General features: G+C 41.2%; 1 protein-coding gene across 3 annotated transcripts in view; it reads right to left on the reverse strand.

Moving 5' to 3' along the window:
- GFOD1 (Gfo/Idh/MocA-like oxidoreductase domain containing 1) overlaps positions 1-18,270 on the reverse strand; it is a 332,915-nt gene that overhangs the window by 13,250 nt on the left and 301,395 nt on the right. The window contains exon 1 of one of the 3 annotated variants that reach the window (XM_069219745.1): positions 16,488-16,620. The exons of the other annotated variants lie outside the window; for them this stretch is intronic. Within the exon in view, the coding sequence (XP_069075846.1) occupies positions 16,488-16,506 (19 nt within the window). The 5' untranslated portion in view covers positions 16,507-16,620. Of the gene's footprint in view, positions 1-16,487; positions 16,621-18,270 lie in introns of those variants that run through there. 3 annotated transcript variants of the gene reach the window in all.

Below are 18,270 nucleotides of genomic sequence, written 5' to 3' on the forward strand. Positions count from 1 at the left end.
ATTAAACTGGTTAAAACCAAAGAAACTGGCGGGATGCAGTTTTAAAGTATTTGTCTACATCCGAGTGGTACTTAATCACATCTTATATATATATATTTTTTTTAATGGATTTGGTTTGACCAATGGATTAGATGAGCATTACTTAGAACTGTGCTATGTTGCACTGTTTCCCAAAACTATTTTGCGGTTCAGTAACTATTTTATAAATGCACAGTTTGACACACATTTTTTTTTTTAATGCAGTTGTGAAAAATCCATAAAACTCTTTCTAAATTGTCTTATTTTTGCCTTAAATCCGCTTTATGATCATATTTATGTTGCTTCTTTGCATGATTATTACACGTTTCTCGTCCATGCTGTCTTCGGTGTTTACATTGTTTACATAATGTATTTTGTTTTTTTACACAGAGCTTCATGACGACTTTCGACAGTATCATCAGTGGGGTCCCCTATCAAACTCGAAGAGCATATTATCGGCCCCTTGATAATACATGAAATTAGTCATTTGTATCTACTGCTTGGTAGAAGAGGGAAAGCTCTTACTGGTGTTAGAATGATGCTTTAGTATTAAATATGGATCACTCTAGGGCGAACAACTCGGTGGAAATTTGCCAGTGTGAGGTCAGTTTTCGATGTGAGATGTGACAGTGACCCAAGGACCTACATAGCTGCACATGATTCATTGCTATGCGTGTATTGGCTGATATGTAAGATGAAGAGAGGAAACCTGTTGTGGAAATGAGAACATTATGTCTTATTACCTGCTTAAAGAGATATCTCACAACCGGCTCTGAATTAAATCACCTAATGTGTTACAACAGAAACTGGACATAATGGAATAAAGACTTACTAAAAAACAAATTGATCAGAATAAAAGGTGTTGTGATGGTGAGAACATATAGAATGTGTAGCAAATACCTACTGTTAAACAAGCATTTGCAATGGAATAGGTCTCACATTTGCTTGAGTTAGAGCTATTGGCATTGTAAATTCATAGCTGGACTTTTCTTTTCACATAAATTGGTCAACCCTGCGTCATAACTTTGTTTTTTCCTGACACACAATTCTAGTGGCCCTGCAAATAACTAAAGGACTTCATTTTACCTTCTTCCTCTATCTGCCGCCAAAAATCAATATGTTGCCATTTAGCATCCTAATTTAAATCTGCCATTCTAATTCCAATAGAATACCACTTTCACCACCCCACCATCAGAGTTGCTGGCTGGCTAACACAATATTCCAAAAATAGACACAAAACAGCCACGGAGGATCAAGAAGAGAAATAACCAAGAAGGGTCACCCACACATAGCAAATGTTTTCAAACAGTCATAGTGTAATTAGGATGTTAAGTTGAACTGAATCATGGTCATAACTGCAATAAGGAGACATTAATAAAACATATACAATTATCATGTAAATCCAATAAAAACCTTTATCAGAAATACACTTTTGGCATTAGTCTGTAATGCTCAGAACAGCCCCTAGAAGACACCACAATGAAAATAGCATTTGTAAAAAAACATGGTCATGTAACCACATAATTATCCCCTAGAAACATAACCACATGAAAATAAAATGTCAGAAAATAATGCACTGTAACCATATATTTTGCACATAGAGGACATAGTACATTACACATTTTTAGGGCTATTAGGCCAGCTGCAAAACAAAAGTTACAAGCATGAGAGCGCTTATAAAGACACTGAATGGTGGAGTTTTTTTTTGGGGGGGGTTCATAAGGACAGAAAGAACACATTGTGGTGAATGTTTTGAAGGTGGTCCCATTGACCTAGGACCGCCACAGGTTGAGTTATAAGCAAAATGTTTTGTAAAATTAATGCCCTGCAATGCATTATGGGTCAAATTTGTGTGCCTGCGAGTATTGTACTAAGTTGACTGTAGTACTCAGAACAGCACTCAGAGGACACCACAATAAAAATAGCACTTGTATGAAACATGGTCATGTAACCATATAGTCAGCCCCTAGAGAGCATAACAACATGAAAAGAGTATACCAGAAAGTACTGCAATGTAACCACATATAGCCCTTATAGGACGTAGTGCATTACACATTCTGAAGGCTAGCAGGCCTACTGCAATAATATAACAAACAAGGCCCTTAACATTACTGCCAGCTGCAAAACAAAAGTTCTAGCCATGAAAGAACTTAAAAAGACACTGAATGTGGGAGAGGTTATCATTTTGGAGTCCCCACTAATGTAGTGTGGGGACCCAGAGATGATATAGACAGAAACAGCATGTTGTTATGAATGTTTCGGAAGTGGTCCCATTGTTCTAGGACCACCACAGGCTGAGTTATGATAAAAAATGTTTTCAAAAGTAATGCTCTGTAAAGCATTACGGGGTGAGTTTCCCAAATACTGTACTATGTTGAATGTGGTGCTTAGAACAGCCCCTAGAAGACACCACAATTAATATAGCATTTGTAAGAAATATGGTCATGTAACCATGTAGTTAGCCTCTAGCAGGCACACCCACATGAAATAAATGGCAGAAAGTAATGCACTGTAACCCTATATTTAGCCCCTACATGGTGTAGTGACTTACACATTGTCTGAGCTAACAGACCTACTGCAATGACTATATAAACAAGGCCCTTAAAACACAAGCTACTCCCAACAATTAAACAGAAGTTCCAGCCATGCCAGAACTTAGAGACAATGGTGGAAAGGGTTATTATTCTGGGGTCCCCACTAACCTAGTGTGGGGACCCAGAGATGATGTAGGCAAAAAGCGCACATTGTTGTGAACGTTTTGGTGGTAGTCCCATTGTCCTATGACTACCCCAAGGTAAGTTATGAGCAAAATTGTTTTCTAAAAGTGTCAGCCTGCAAGCATTATGGGGCGAGTTTCCCGAGTGCAGTGAATATTGTAGTATCCTCTCCTGAAGTGTCGGGACAGCTGCTTTGTGGATTTCTGTGTTTTTTTACCTAATGCATTTATCAATTACAAGTGTGTTTGTGAAAGCTATGGTGCATGAATGGGGAGCCAAAAGCAATTACTGATTAGGTAACCGTGTGAACAATGTGACCAGCGCTTCAATACTGCAGATTGAGTTTGCAGCGTTCTGAGCTGCGAGCGCCATGGAGTACGAACGGGAGAGAAAAAAATAGTTCACCCATGCTGAAATATATCGGCAATCATGCAATAATCCATCTAACAGGGTCAGTTGCAAAGCAAGGTAACAAAACCGCCCCAAGGCGGGACGAATGTAAAGCATTTACCAGTAACATCAAGGGATTTTTGAAAGGCAAGCCCATGAGCTGGTGAAAGTGATGGCCCTGAGATGGGTGTGGTTAAAAACACACAGAATACTTACAACAGGTCGAAAAGCGCTTGCACTCAACCTAAAAAGGGAGGCTGTAATCCTTGATGGGGTAAAGCGAAGAACTGAGTGTAATCACTATTTACTTACTTATCAAAGAGTTGTGTAGAGCACTGCATGTCACCTTAAGTTTCTTCACAGTGCTGCTAGATGTAATGGAGTGTCTATACCTTGGACAGCTAGATGTGTTGAATAATCAGTGCCAAGTCTGATATTTTTCCTTGTAGTTCCACCGAGGTTCAGTTGAAGACAAGCGGAAGAGCTTAGTTTTCAGGCCATTCCACAGGGGCATGAAGATGGGCTCCAACATTAGTCTTGAATTCACAGCATTGCACAGTTTAAGGCCCTGAGGGTTCTGTTTGAGTTTTTGATCTTAATGAATGTTTTTTGGGTAATTCATAGTGCAAGATCCTTTAACAAGTGTAGTGGAGTGTCAAGTGTAGATACCCTGGACCTTTGCACCAGTAGTCTGTGGAGTATAGTGGAGTTAGGACTTGGGAGACTGAAGGTCACTCCAACTCTCAGGACAGGGGACACTGCTCTAAGAGGTTATAACAGGATATGAGGTGGCCTGGGAGAAGGACCTATGGTCAGAAATACTTGAGGCAAGAAGGGAGGAGGAATCATCATGAGTCGAGCAGAGCCTCTCCACTACGGTGCCTGTTGAGCAGCTGATAGAAAATAAACATCTGCACCCCTCACCCATGGAGATCTGTATAGTCTGTGAGATATGTGTTTCTGGATCAGAATCCGACACAGTCCTTTTATATGGTGCTCAGAACATTAATCTTGATACTGGCATCTAGTTGAAGTCACTGTATAGCTGTCATGGCTGACATTCTGTGGCTGAACTTCTTAGGGTGGAGCCAGAGTCTGGGTATCTGGTTTTAGACTCATTTTATCCTAACAATTAGCTATTTATTTAGTTTCCCAAACAATGTCATTTATAAATGTCACTCTCAGTAGCGATATGTATGAATGTGATTGCCACTAGTTTTGGTGCCAACTGCTATCCTTGGTCAGAACTCTGTAATCCTGGCACTGTCGCTGTAACCCTTGCTATCAGGCGTCAAGTTCCTTCAGATTCTAAGGTAGTAAGTGCGGTAGACTCTGCTGTAGTTAACACTCTTTGACACTCTCCCGCCCCCAAGACCCACACCAACAAACAGGAAGCTGCAGAAGGAAAAAGAAGTGGGGAAACAGATGATACTTGAGACATCACTGCCGGTCAAATGGAGGGTGATATCATTTCTGGTATGTTCTGCATTTTGGAGAATAGACGCCAATCCCACTACTGAAGGCATTTCTCTGAGGGAGATCTTTCTGCTGTTTATTGTTTGTTATGGAATATGACAAAGTTTTTTTTTTTTGTTTAAAGTGAAGCAACTCATCGGATATGTATTTATGTGATGCCCTGCGCATATAAGATTAGGCACTCTTTAGAGCATTGATACATTGTGGCCCGGTGGCCACATGCGGCCCTCTTGACATTTAGATGCGGCCCTCAAATCAACAGCTGCATTGAATTGCTATTTACTCGACTCCGAACTAAACTTTAAAAAGATGATAAATAAACATGCAAGCTTTTATCTAAAGGCTAATTTATGTTACACAAAGGAATTAATTAGGGAGTCCTGCAGCGCTCAATTTTAGAAACACCTTAATTATTCAAGACATCTTGCAGCAAAAGTGTACAAATATGATGAAGTCTCTTCAGAATTCAACAAGTGTATTTAATTAATATGTAGAATCGTTTCACAGTAGTACATTAGATTATACTAGTGCACTGAGAAGTATTTTTTTTAAAGCAATAGTTTTCAAACATAAATTTAGAAGCATTCATTTTCCCCCAAACTGACAACAATGCCAGTAATTAAATAAGTGGCAAATCAGTTGTTATATGCACTCTATGGTGGCCTGGGTTCTTTATACATGAACAACACTTAACTTTAATAACACAAACACTAGAAAAGATTTTGTACAGCACCCATCCTGCAATCATGTATGTCAAGGTCCTCTTGCATTTGATAATGAAGAAAAAGGAGGGAAAGTGAAATAAAACTATTGCCTAGTGTCACACAATTTGGTAAAGTAAGGAATCCACGGGATTAATAACAGATTTTCTGGTTTCTCATTGTGCAATTCAGTCACTAAATGTATATGCTTCACTTCCCCAACATCCACCTTACCGCTAAATATTCCCTGCCCGACTGCCACTGCTAGCAACAATGTGACCCTCGGTCACATTAGAGACCAAACTCTTTGGCCCTTTGGAACATTTTTAAATGAGCACCCATGCTTAAGGGCAGGCTTCTCCAATGAGTAGCTTGTGCGCTACTGGTAGCTCTCCAGCTACCTGTGCGTAGCTCTTCTTTGAGCAATCCAGCCTACTAAGTAAGAACCTTTTCCTTGGTTGAATTAATATCTGCATACCAAAACTAAAAAGCATGTAAGTTGGAGAAAAATGGTTGAATTGGCAAAATCTATTTAAAGCTGCTAAACAATGAATCGTTTATCACTGGAGAGGCTTATTACCATCATTTCTACCTGGGTGCACCTTGTAGCTGTGGCGTTACGTATTACCTACATAGAGGCATTCTAATTTGACAGAGACTTTTTTACATTTCTGCTGGTAAACCTGCACCAAGATGATCACTCCTGCTAATATTGCGTATAATGGGCACCGATGCCATCTTGTTTGATGTAATAACTGTTAAGATGAGGGTGGAGACCCCTGCTTTAGAGAATATGCTTGCAAGCACAGAATTGCCTTTATTTCAAGAGAAGTTCCAGATTCTGCCACATGGGGGCAAGCTATTCCAGGAAGTAGAACCCCGGAAAACAGCTAAGGACGTGCCCGCAGTGCAGTGTTCCACACTGGTAGAATTATTGTACGCATCTAAAAATTAGACTAAATGTGTAACTCTCCCTACTGTCGTCGCCTTCTATTTTCCTTAAGAAATACCAACTGCCTTTTCATGTTACCAGAAACAACAAACGTTCTTTTAAAGATCTAACTGAACTATCTAACCACCGAGAAATATTCACGCTTTAAACCTGGTTTTGATGACTGTAATGTTCAACAATCACCTGTCACTGGAGACGGAAGTACATATTTCCTTCATGTAAACTGCGGTCCCGTTTCTTTCACAGCAAGCACAACCTGGGAGGCAGTCAATTCTGCCATTTCTAAAAAAATATCAATTTTTTTTATTATTAAAGATGATACAGGCATTGTTCTACAAGAACAAAATCTTAATTCCATTCTGTCACTCAGTCTCAGCGCCTGGCAAAGTTCTGCTTGCAATGAAATAGTATAACAAGCCGTTAGTCATTCCACGGCAGCTGCACAGAGAGATACTCAATTGTGGCCTACATACATGTGCATTATGTAGACATGGAGACAAGTTATGCGGAAGAGTTGACATTATAGATCCAGTAAAGGTAAATGATGCAATATAAAGTGACACATTCTATGATAGTAGTATTTCCTTGCAGTGTTATTTTACCACATATTAACACTGTACAGATAGATGCTTTGTCTCTTTAGTACCAGCTTAACGCCTGAACAAAGCAGTCAGCAATTAAAAGGTGACTTTTTATCCTCTGCAAAGGGTATGTCACTGGGCAGCACCACACATGGCGCTTTCTCTATAGTAAATTTTCATCCATTTGAGATGGAAACGTTTTTTTTTTTTAAATCGGCAAATTGCACAACAAATTCTAGATTATGTGGCAAGAAGGGTAAATCCATCCACTGCAACAGAATAACTTCTTATACCGACTGTAAAAAACTGACCTCAATCAAATTACATTGTGTAGGAGCGTCATCTATATGTAATGGGCCTCATTCACAGATGCTGCTTGATATATGAGGGTGATGTTCCTGAATTCTGGGCGCACATCTTTTACAATCAGAGGTCTTCAAACTCTTTTGGTCTGAGCCCCCAAAGTTAAATGTTTTGAAGTCAGGCCACCCCTCCAAAACTTTACTGCAAGCATGTGAAGGACGCAGTGGTGCGCAGCGAATGGAGGAGCAGTAGGGGTAAGGCTTTGCACAGGGGCTTATGAGCTCATTTCAGGGAGACTTTTCTTTCTATAGCTATGATCTACAATAAATGTGAGATAACAGAGCAAATTAATCAAACAAAAGCAGAAAATAACCCAAAAAAACCCTCTGCTCTGCCTACTTGAAGTGTTGTGAGGCCCTTGCCCTCCTGGGCCCCAATCAACCTGCACCTGCTGCACTAATCATAGTTTCGGGTCTAAGTACAGGCTATCTCCTTTGTCTCTTTCATCCCTCCCCCCCATGCCGGATTATCGATCCAATCATAAATCATGCTTGCTGTTCCCCTCTTTTTTGCATTTTATATAGTGGAAACTCCACCAAGGGCACTGCTGGCGCACTTTATATAAGCACCAGTTACATTACACAAGATCAGATTCATTTTTTTAGGCATGAGAAGACTAAGGCCCTCATTTTAACTTTGGTGGTAAAAACCACCTACCGCCGTAGTGATGGCCGCCAACAAACCACCACAGTGGCTACCATCCGTCCGCCATATTATGAGCACTGCCTGGCTTCCACCACAATAAGGGTGGAAATCTGGCAGTGCTCATGCCAGAGGACGGTGGTAAGGTGGCGCTGCTACCACCTGCACCGCCCCACCAGTAGAACGCTGCCAGGCGTACTGTGAACATAAATACAGCCTGGTGGTGTTCTGCTGGCAGGACACTGCTGGCGGTAGCAGTTCCCGTTCCCTGCCGGACGACCTCCTCGCCAGACAAGGTAAGTCAGACGTCCGAAAAGGGAGGGAGGTGTTTTGTGTGTGTCTGAGAGTATGTGAGTGCGTGTGTGAATGGGTCTGTGTGTGTTGTGATGTTTGCGTGGTTGAATGAGTGAGTGAAAGCGTGTAAGAATGGTGAAGTGAGTGCGTGTCTGCATGTCAGTGTGAATAAATAAGGGTGAGTATGTCTGGAAGTATGCGTGTTCGAATATGTGTATGCCAGTGTGTGTATGAATGCATGTATGGCAATGTTAGTGAATGGGTGTATGCGTGGTGTATGTGGGGGTCTGTGTGCGTGTATGCGGGGAGGGGTGGTGTGAGGTGAGGGGTACTGTGACTGTAGTGGGGGTGGGGGAAGTGGGTGATGTGTGCGTGTGTGGCTGTGGGGGATGGGGCACTTGTGTGGTGTGTGGGTGTATAGGGGTGAGGGGGTGAGTGAGTGGACCAGAGGGGGTTGGGAGAGTTAGTTTGTGTATTTGGGGTTGGGATGGTGTGTATGTATCAGAGGGGATGGGGGTGAGTTTGAATGTCAGGGGCTGGAGGGAGTCAGTGTGTATGGGGGTAGGTGGGTTTGGATGGAGAGGGGGTGGTGGATGTCAGGTGAGTGTTTGGGGGACAGGGGAGCTGCCTACCGGTGACAGGGAAGCAATTTCCTGTCACCGGTAGGGCCTACCACCATGGTTTTCGTGCTGTTGCTAATGCCACGGAAACCATGGCAGTAGGCTGGCTCATAATGCCAGGGGCGGTACTCTGTCGGCCGCTGGGCTGGAGATGGACTTCTCCGGCCTGGTGGCTCGTACCGCCATGGCCGTATGAGTGGTAAAGTGGCAGGTTGGCTGCAGCCATCCTGCCAATCTCATAATGTAGCGGTATGTGCCGCCAGCCTGTTGACGGTAATACTGCCACATTACCCTGGTGGTCAGAAGACCGCCAGGGACATAATGTGGGCCTAAGTGATTTGCCCTGAATCGCAGGATGTTGAATCAATGCTAAGACATGAACCTGGTTCTCCAGTTCCAAAATGGGAAGCTCTCACCATGAGGCCACACCTCATCCCTTTCAGAGGCCCGAATGCTAGCAAAGAAAATGAGCTTTCATACCTTTTTGTTAAAGAAATGCAATCGTAATTGTAGGACAGTGGGTCCCTTAGACCCTCTGCCACACCTGATTTACTTGTGATAGCTACTGCCCTGCGAAGTGGACTGTCTCTTCTGCCCTTTGCCAAAAACATGGGCTCTCATCTTGTCCCACCCCCCTCTTTGCCATCTCCCTGATGCTCAAACTAAGATGTTCAATTTTCCCCTCCCGTGGGTCATTACTCCAACACCCAAAGCAGCACTGGCCCTAATCTAAGCAAGGAATGATAGCAAAAGAGCCCTAATTGGGGATTAGTTTGCCCTCATATCTTGTACCATTGCACCGCCAACACCAATGTTATCTACAGCTCTTCCAAGTGGGTTGTCTGCTCTGCCCACTTCACTGGTCAATCACAAAACATGTTTTTTGCCCCTTGGTGTAAAAAAAAAAAAAAATAATAATAATTCCCAAATTTCATCCCCCACTTGTTGCTTGGGCCTTGTTCCATGCTCAGCAAGGGTGACTTCACACCTAGTACTGGAAAATGGCTCCCTACTGCCCTTGTTGTAGTAGAGCAACCATAATTGGGGTACAGTGGCCATTAACATCCCTGGCCCCAATGCAACAGCACCTGCTAGTAGTAATGACCCTTAAAAAAAGAGAATCCCATATATGCCCCTGCCCCCATCCATCTCTGTCCATTCGTAAACACAAAATTAACTCCTACATCCTTTTGACACTATCCATGCTTCTGGATCCTTTCCTCTTTCTCCTTGGCATTAATCTGAGGCCCAGGGGTCCAGAGGATCAGGGCTCTGCATCTGAATGCAACTCTGCTGGCCTCCTCCCTACCATCCTCTGGATCCACCCCTCTTCATAAACAGAAACAATCATATCTAAAAGGTTAAGGGTGACTTGAGATGCCTCTGCATGCTAGTAAAAGGAGGGAGGTGGACTACTGTGCTGTTCAGCCTTCTAACCAGGGTGCCTTGTACCTGAAAGAAATGTAAATGCGTGCATTTGGTTAATCCGTAAATAATAAGGCTCCGTGGGAGCCAGTATAGGTTTTAACTGATAGACTCACTTGGATCTCCAAGGTGACAAAGAATTATGCTTTGTAGGAGATAATGTGAGGGTGTTACGAACTGAGTTCTGGAGTGTGTCTTTTTAATGGACAATTCTAACAATGTTATTAGGTATAGGCTAATTACTTATTACCGGGGCCACTGGAATTATGCCCCAAGAGAGAACCAAATTATGTGGCAGTGTTGTCTATATTATATGTTAAGAAAAGGCAAATTATGTGGAAGAATGCTGCATATTCTATGATAGTATTACCTCATTATTTTGCCATTTTGTTACTCATGGTAATGCTGTCTGGGTAAAGATTTCACCTTAGTACTGCCAGTTTATCAACCAAAAACAGCAATACATAACTGAAAGATGTATAGGGCATTTCACTACACAGGAACACATCGCAACGTTTCTAATAACTTTTGATCTGTTTGGGTTAGAAACAATTTTTTTGTTAAAATATGCAAATTATGCTACCGATTTTAACAAAAAATAGTTTCCTGCTCAAACTCAGCAGTTGATGGTTTATGTGCAGTGTGACAAACTCATAATTATGCAGAAAACACCAATGCTACAGAATCACATATTTCCAGTGACTGTGCTTATTGTTCAAATATATAGATAGAAATAATGATTTAAATATTTACAGTGTTTTCTGACCCAGGCTGGGACCATTTAGCACTATAAATACAAAAGCCACTATTTCCCACTGCACCAACTAGGATTCAATTTTGTGAATCTATAGTCACGCACAGACAGCTGCAGTGATCACATTAGCGAACTGAAATTTCACAGCATACAAGAGTACATTCCCTACTGATTAGTTTGCCTTGCATTTATTTTTCATTGAACCTGTGCAAGTTGTTTTATCTGCTATTACCAGAAAGTCAAAATGATAAAATTGTTACAGACTAAGGTCCTAATTATGATCTTTGTGGATGGAGTTATTCCATCACAAACGTGACGGATATCCCGTCGGCCATATTATGATTCCATTATATCCTATGGAAATAGTAATACAGCGGATGGAATGTTGTTACAATCAGACCCTATGTTATTATTGTTAGCCACATCCTTGACACCTACCAACCTACTTACTGACCCCGGCCCCGTGGCACCCAGGATCACACTTCACATACATTTTTGTTGGCGCTTCAACTGCTGCATGTGAATGAAGACAGCCTGCAAATAAACAAAGTGAAGCTTCGGGCCATATTTATTTTCAAGTTGTTGCACAGGCATTTGTGCCCGCCAAGGAAATGCGCCACGGACCCCCATGGGGGGTGCCCCCCACTATTTGAAGACATCTGTCTTAAATTCAAAAGTAAATTTGAATAACTACAAGAGTAAGTTCAGGTTACTCACACACATTTTTGTTAATCTGGCTTCTAGTGTATCAAACTGTTTAGACATGCTGTATTGCCAGAATCAGTGCAAAGATTTTTGACAGTCTAGACATCCTGCGTTGATTTTGGATAACTAGCAAAATTAAGGAATTTTTCACTGTAAAGACATGTCCAACATTCATTTCTACGGGTCCTACTTTTAACTATCATTCCACCTGCCTATATGGGCAGTGAGGCCTAATTATCGGTCACTTGTTAATATTAAAAAGGCAGGTTTAGGCCTGTCAAAAGGGGTCAATTTGACAGGATGAATTTCCAGTTTAAAAGCTGCCACAGGCATGTTACCTGTGTGCAGCTACCATGATGCATATGACAGTAGTCTCTCATGTGTATCCTGCATACATGCAAACATACGTGTGCACATAGGTTCACATGTAACAAGCGCAATACCCCTTACTGTAGTTGTGCCGCAGCAGCCTTATCTTAAACAGCAGATACTAGCAGTAAAAACGCTCAGGACAATTACCATGAAATTAATGAGTAAGACCCAGGTAGTGATTAGAAAGCTGATTTGTCTATGAGCTAGTCTTTGTGGCCTCTTTAAATAAATCATCTAGATCCTCATCTCCTGCAAATATTCATGTTTTAGCTTGTTTGACCAAGGCATTATTGCTCTGTATGAGCTTCAGCTTAAGAAGTTGGCCATCATAGGTCTACATGGCATGCCTTTCACCAAGGGTCTTGGTGCATATCATCTGCGTCAACTTGTATCAGTAGGCTTACACTGCCTGGAGTTACAACTGCCTCTGGGAGTTCCTTTCCAGTATCTGTTTTTACTTCTGCAGCTGCATCAACACTCTCCAAACCAACCATTCATAAGAGAGAACTCATCATGTTGGCTGCCCGAGACTGTAGCACAAGCTGCTCCATTAAAACACTGAATGTATAGTTATGGTGTCCTTCACATCGAGGTCAAATAGCTTGACTGTTTTTTTTGTTTAGATGCTGATAGACAGCATAACAGCTTACTCATATCTTCTCCCTCCAGATACCTGGGTTTCATTAAGTCGTGAATCTCATGGAGTTACCAGGACCATTCGCCTTCATGAAGACTGATGCATGTACAAGCGCAAAAGAGCTATGCTGATACGAGCACTAAGACAGCAGTATAGGCCGCTGCGGTTCTTACCCAGATATGATAGCTGATTGCTGAGCACAGTGCATGACTCTGGACTAGGGATCTAGTCCTCATCTACCACAGCTGTACCTTAAGTCCAGCACTGGCATACTGGTTTGCGTTTTGTCGTGTTATGTTGTGATCACCCAGCCTTGGCGTACTGCACAGGTGTATTTGCATGCAACTTTAGAAGCGATTAATGTGCTACAATCACATAATTGTAGTGATTCTGCTACACTGCCGGTCTCCAATTGTGCTGGATCCTGGCCTCCTTATGACTGTGAGGAATAGTGAACCAGCCTGGGTAGTAAAAAGTAAGTGTGGGTGCTATCTAAATGTTGCGCGTGGTGACTGTCTAAGCACTATTTCTGAATGTGATGTGAAAACATATAATCCAGCACCCAATCTTGGCCTCTAGCATTCACATGTTACAGTGGTCAGAATTTGGCAATTTATGTGCTTGCTGATCCAGAGACAATACAGTTAAAATAATTTAATAGTAGTGAACATTTCAGAGAATTGTTGGCTATGTACCTGTGTATAGTGAATGTGATGAGTGGCCATCCTTTCGTTCCATGTATTCATCAGCATTACACAATGTTTATTTCAGAAATGTATATTTTTCCATAGAACATACAAAATCAAGATAAACACGTGTTAAAACAATCCTTCTGAAACAGGCATAAAATAAAATACCATATAATTTGGCAAATTGTGAATGCATACTAACAATTTTAAATGTATATAAAGTGCAAGGCCATGAATAACTTACTAGTCACAGTGCACATGCTTAAATAATTAAGAGGAAAAAACCATTAAAACCACCCCTTTGATTTAGTGCCACATGTCCCTAGAAGATACACTTGGGTCACTCCTAATTAGTGGACAGAGAGCTTATTCTTCAGCTAATGAATAACAATATTATACAAAATGAAGCCCTAAAGGTAAAGCCTGACAAGCAAAACTGGACATAAAAATTTCAATAGTCTTACAAATTCTTATTGCAGCCTTCTTTGAGCTCACAGTAAATAGGTTTGGAAATGGCCTACGCTAATATTTCCTTAATTTAGAATTAAAAGGACATAAATAATAATGCACTGGGCCTTCGCAGAGGCCTAGATTACACTATCATTGGTTGGTTTTGGCGGGTGACCACCTTAACACAAAACTAAACATTGATATCATACCTAGATGAAATTTGATATAAACATTTGTCACTTGAAGGGAAGTCGTCCGATCCAGACAGTTTTATCTCCCCGATATAGTTTTGTAACAAGAATACCCTGGTCCTTAGGATATTTTTTCATAGCTGCCTTTCAAATAACAAAACAAAAAGGTTTAGCTTGGAACTATACACTGATAAAAAAAATTGTGCAACTGCCCACCGCACACACAAAGGCGATCAGTCAGTTGGTACAAAATCAGTTTATTTCTCCATCAATTCATGGTACAAACTCCGGATAAAAGATGCTCATCTGTACTCATAAGGGAATTCAAATCAGTTTGTTTCAAAATCCAGTTCAATGTGGAAATGCTGTGTGGCTTAGAAGGCTGGGGTGAGTCCACAATTCTTTCAAGCTAAAATCCAGTACGGTTCTACAGATAGGTGCTATACATAGAAGATTCTGACCCCATCGCATCTTAGAATTTGTCTCAGTACCTACCAGTTTAATGAAACATTAGGGTTGTTCACAGTCAGACCCAAATATAAGGGATTTAACAGATGCAGTATTGCTAATGTTTCATACACCCAGCTCCATGCACATTAAATTCATATCTGTTCCTCATCTTCTATGCTTTCCCTTCTTTCGTTCAACTACATCTCTGTTTCTTTCTCCTTTACTGGATGGCTATGCATTTCCACAAACTCAAGGCCTGTGTTGTTTACTCTTCCCCTATCATCTTATCTCACTGATCCATTCCAATTCCTTTAACCCCCTAATCCTTCCTCCATAGCCACAATCCAAGAAGTGCTTTTCTTGCCTAGGTTAAGGTTGGACTCTACTATCTCTACCACACAAAAAAGCACAGAACCAACGGTTTATTATAAATCACTGTACCCAACTTCAATTCAGTACTGCAAGAAAAACATACCAGTTCCCTCCTCATGTGCGAACAGGACATCTGCAACAGCTTGCTCCTAAGTATTTGTAAGAATGCATTTTCTCTCATTGACAATGTCCTCAAACATGCAACCCCTGTTCCTTTTGCCATACCTTACCTGGAACCTATCTCTCCCAGCATCCTGCAAGTTGTTTGGTTTTCAGGATGCACCAATGCCCATTTAAAACTCCTTAGCATTTTCTTCAAAGAACTTCATGGCCATCCATACTTAATCTGGCGGCTTTTCTATGCATTTCTCTTTGTTGTCGTCCTACTAGATCTCAGTGACCTGACAACCTTCAGCTGCTGAGAGAACACACACCCCTCTACATTCAATTCTGCTTTTTCACATTTAAACTACTCAGCTGTCTCCCCTTGAAAACCCTCTCGGTATAGCTCTGTTCCGGCACTACCAGCCTCAAGACACCTCAAAACTCACCCTCATTAATCAAGGAACTCACTAAAATGGCCTCAATGGCACCTCCTCCTGATTCCCTTTCTCACTCATATATTTTGTTAATTAAGAGATAAAGCTGTATGCCTGAAAACAATTTTCTGCTTCACCTCTCATCCTCCCCTACTGCATTGCGATAGGAAATAACACACTATGTCTGACATAGCTCTTTCCATAGAAACAACATAGTTCAGGCATCATCTAGTTGGGTGCCAGCGTGCTTACATGGCCATCAAGACTAGATCACCTTACAACAGCACACATTGAGAAAAACTCTGAACACACAACCAACATGCCCTGAATATGCACCTAACTGGCTATGAAGGCATTAACCCTCTTTACCATCAATTATCTACCGTATGTACATTTGCCAGCCAGTCACCACCCACCCCATACAAAGAAATATGTAAGCAATTATACAGACTTTCAATTCAGATCAGTAAAACGTGTGAAAAACCATGCCTTGAATAACTGGAAGGCAGTACAGTGGGGTGCTAATAACAGGTTGTGCTTTATGCCAATGCTAATTAACATTAACAAAGGTGCCTATGGTCAACACCTCATTCTCACAACTTTTGGTTAGCTGTTGCCACTGTAACACTGTTACTGCTATTGCATGTAGCTCAATCATTCTTTTATACAACGGAATGTTACAGTTACTTGTTATTTAGACTGGGCTCTGTAAATTAGTTCTCAAGGTTCACCGGGTTACAAGCCTCTGACCACATCACTTGTGCTCAAAGCAACTGAAAAATCTGGTTGAAATTCCAACCCAAAACGAGGAAATCCTGTGAGAGTCTGACCCGGGATAATCAATCCCCCTGCTAATTCCATTTTTCCTAGTGGTCCTTTAGGGTCTAACTCATAATGGGCCAGATGCCCCCCACCGCTGGTGTTACCGGTACCGACGCTGTTGGCAATTCCATGGCTTGAGAAATGTCTGCTCTTTTATCAGGCCTGGGTCTTCTGTAGGCACAAAACATGTCTGATAAACATTCAATAAAAAAAAACACACAATCTATTTTACTGCTAGGTTGATCGCCAAACCCGCTCTTGTATTAGACAACCTCATCCATGACATTTGTAGAAACACTTTCAGTTGTAAGCTACAAAGATACTTACAGATGCGTTCAGATAACATTGTTAGTTATGTGCAACAAGGTGCGAGCCTGGCGTTCGGCTGGGCACTGAGATCGGGCTATGAAGCAACTCACTTGGCAGCACCCATTTTCCTGCCAGTGGCCTTTCAGCTCTCCTTTCTTTCGCACTGGCCCTTTTAATAAGTACCACTGTGCACCCCTTTAGCAGACGTAGGTGTTTTATACAAAGTTTGTTTGCTGCGTAAACCGAAATGCGGTTTAAATTGGCCACTGTGGCAGTGTCTGCTTTCTGCCCCGCATGGGGTTCAGGAAGCTGCTAATGAGAATGCATTCCCCAAGCTGTTCCCATAGAGACCACGCAGGCTCTGCTCGGCCAAGCACGCGCCTGCGAACAAATAAATAAATAAATAAATAAATAAATAAAATGGGTCGTATAAAAAAAATGTTTTCAATATTTGTGTCTTTAGTTTATAGATTAAAATATCTACGTCCTCTAATGTTAAAAAGTACATATCATTTACTCTAAATATATATGTTGTGCTGTATAGCGCTTTATTTTTCAAGCTTGAAAACGGAGATACGCAGAAAAAAAATGATTATCCATCAACAAAAAATGTTGGTGAAAAGGGAAGTCAGCAATGAAATTCAGGTCTCCTCATCCCATTATTCTTTTTTAACAATTTGCCCAAGCTAATTCCTGCATGGATTTTTTAAAAATAACGAATGTAACTGATTTTGGGTTTTAATAAATGTGTAATGAAATCATTCAACAATAAGCAGCGTTCCCTTCCCTCTAGTTATAAATACATATGATGATTTTATGATCCTGCTCCGCCATTTTGGAGACAAAATAATTAAGCCGGAGCCAGCTGAGGGATGCTACACATAAAATGGAGATCCACATGCTGGTGACAGTTTTGAAAACTGTATCTTTGGTGCTCCGTTGTAAAGATATGACCTGTGGCCTCAATGACTGCCGAAGGACGAACATGGCTTGCTTACTGAGGACACCAGCCTAGAACTCAATAACCAAAGACTTTCAAAGGTAGTGGATCTATACACTGGATTAAGAGATGAAGCAGCACTTAACACCAAATCCCCATAATCAGTAAAGCATCAGATCATTACTTCAAGAAGTTTTAATTGCCCATGGCTAATTTGCATTTGAAAATCATTTTTCGTTATGCCATTTTCTGTAATATGCCTTCTTATGTATTTTTCCTCTACCTGCCTGAACAAACCACAAGCCATTGTGTTAAATCCTCCTTGAACCAATTCCTGCTTTCTTCTGGATTTCGTATCTATAATCCTACCATAAAACGTCTGCATGTATTGTCAATTCAGAACAAACCTGTGGTAATTTAGCTGAATTTATTCCAGGAGTGCTCACTCTGCACTCAGTAACATATGCCTGATGGCTGCACCCCATCCAGATGCATATCTTTGTTCCTCGCTTTCACCTACAGCAACATGCCCCCACCTAGCTAGTTTTTCCCATTTGGTAACTTCGATTCTACTGCATAATCATCTGCTTCCACATTCTTGGTCCCGAAAAGGCACCCATCTATGATTTACGGTAAAAATAGAACAGCAGAGTCCAACGGAGGTCCAGATGATAAAAACACTCCAGGATATTTTCATAAGATACACTTACATATAATGAGTCTAAATTAAACTAATTTACATGGTGAGAAGTTAGGTAACATAAAAGAAATGATACAGATCTGATATATCTTACACCCTCAATCTTTTGTATATTAACCAGAGAGTCTCTGGTATTATTTTCATTATTTTTTTTGTATATA

The sequence above is a fragment of the Pleurodeles waltl genome, chromosome 2_2 (genome assembly GCF_031143425.1).
Source record: "Pleurodeles waltl isolate 20211129_DDA chromosome 2_2, aPleWal1.hap1.20221129, whole genome shotgun sequence".
Classification (NCBI taxonomy): Eukaryota; Metazoa; Chordata; class Amphibia; order Caudata; family Salamandridae; genus Pleurodeles; species Pleurodeles waltl.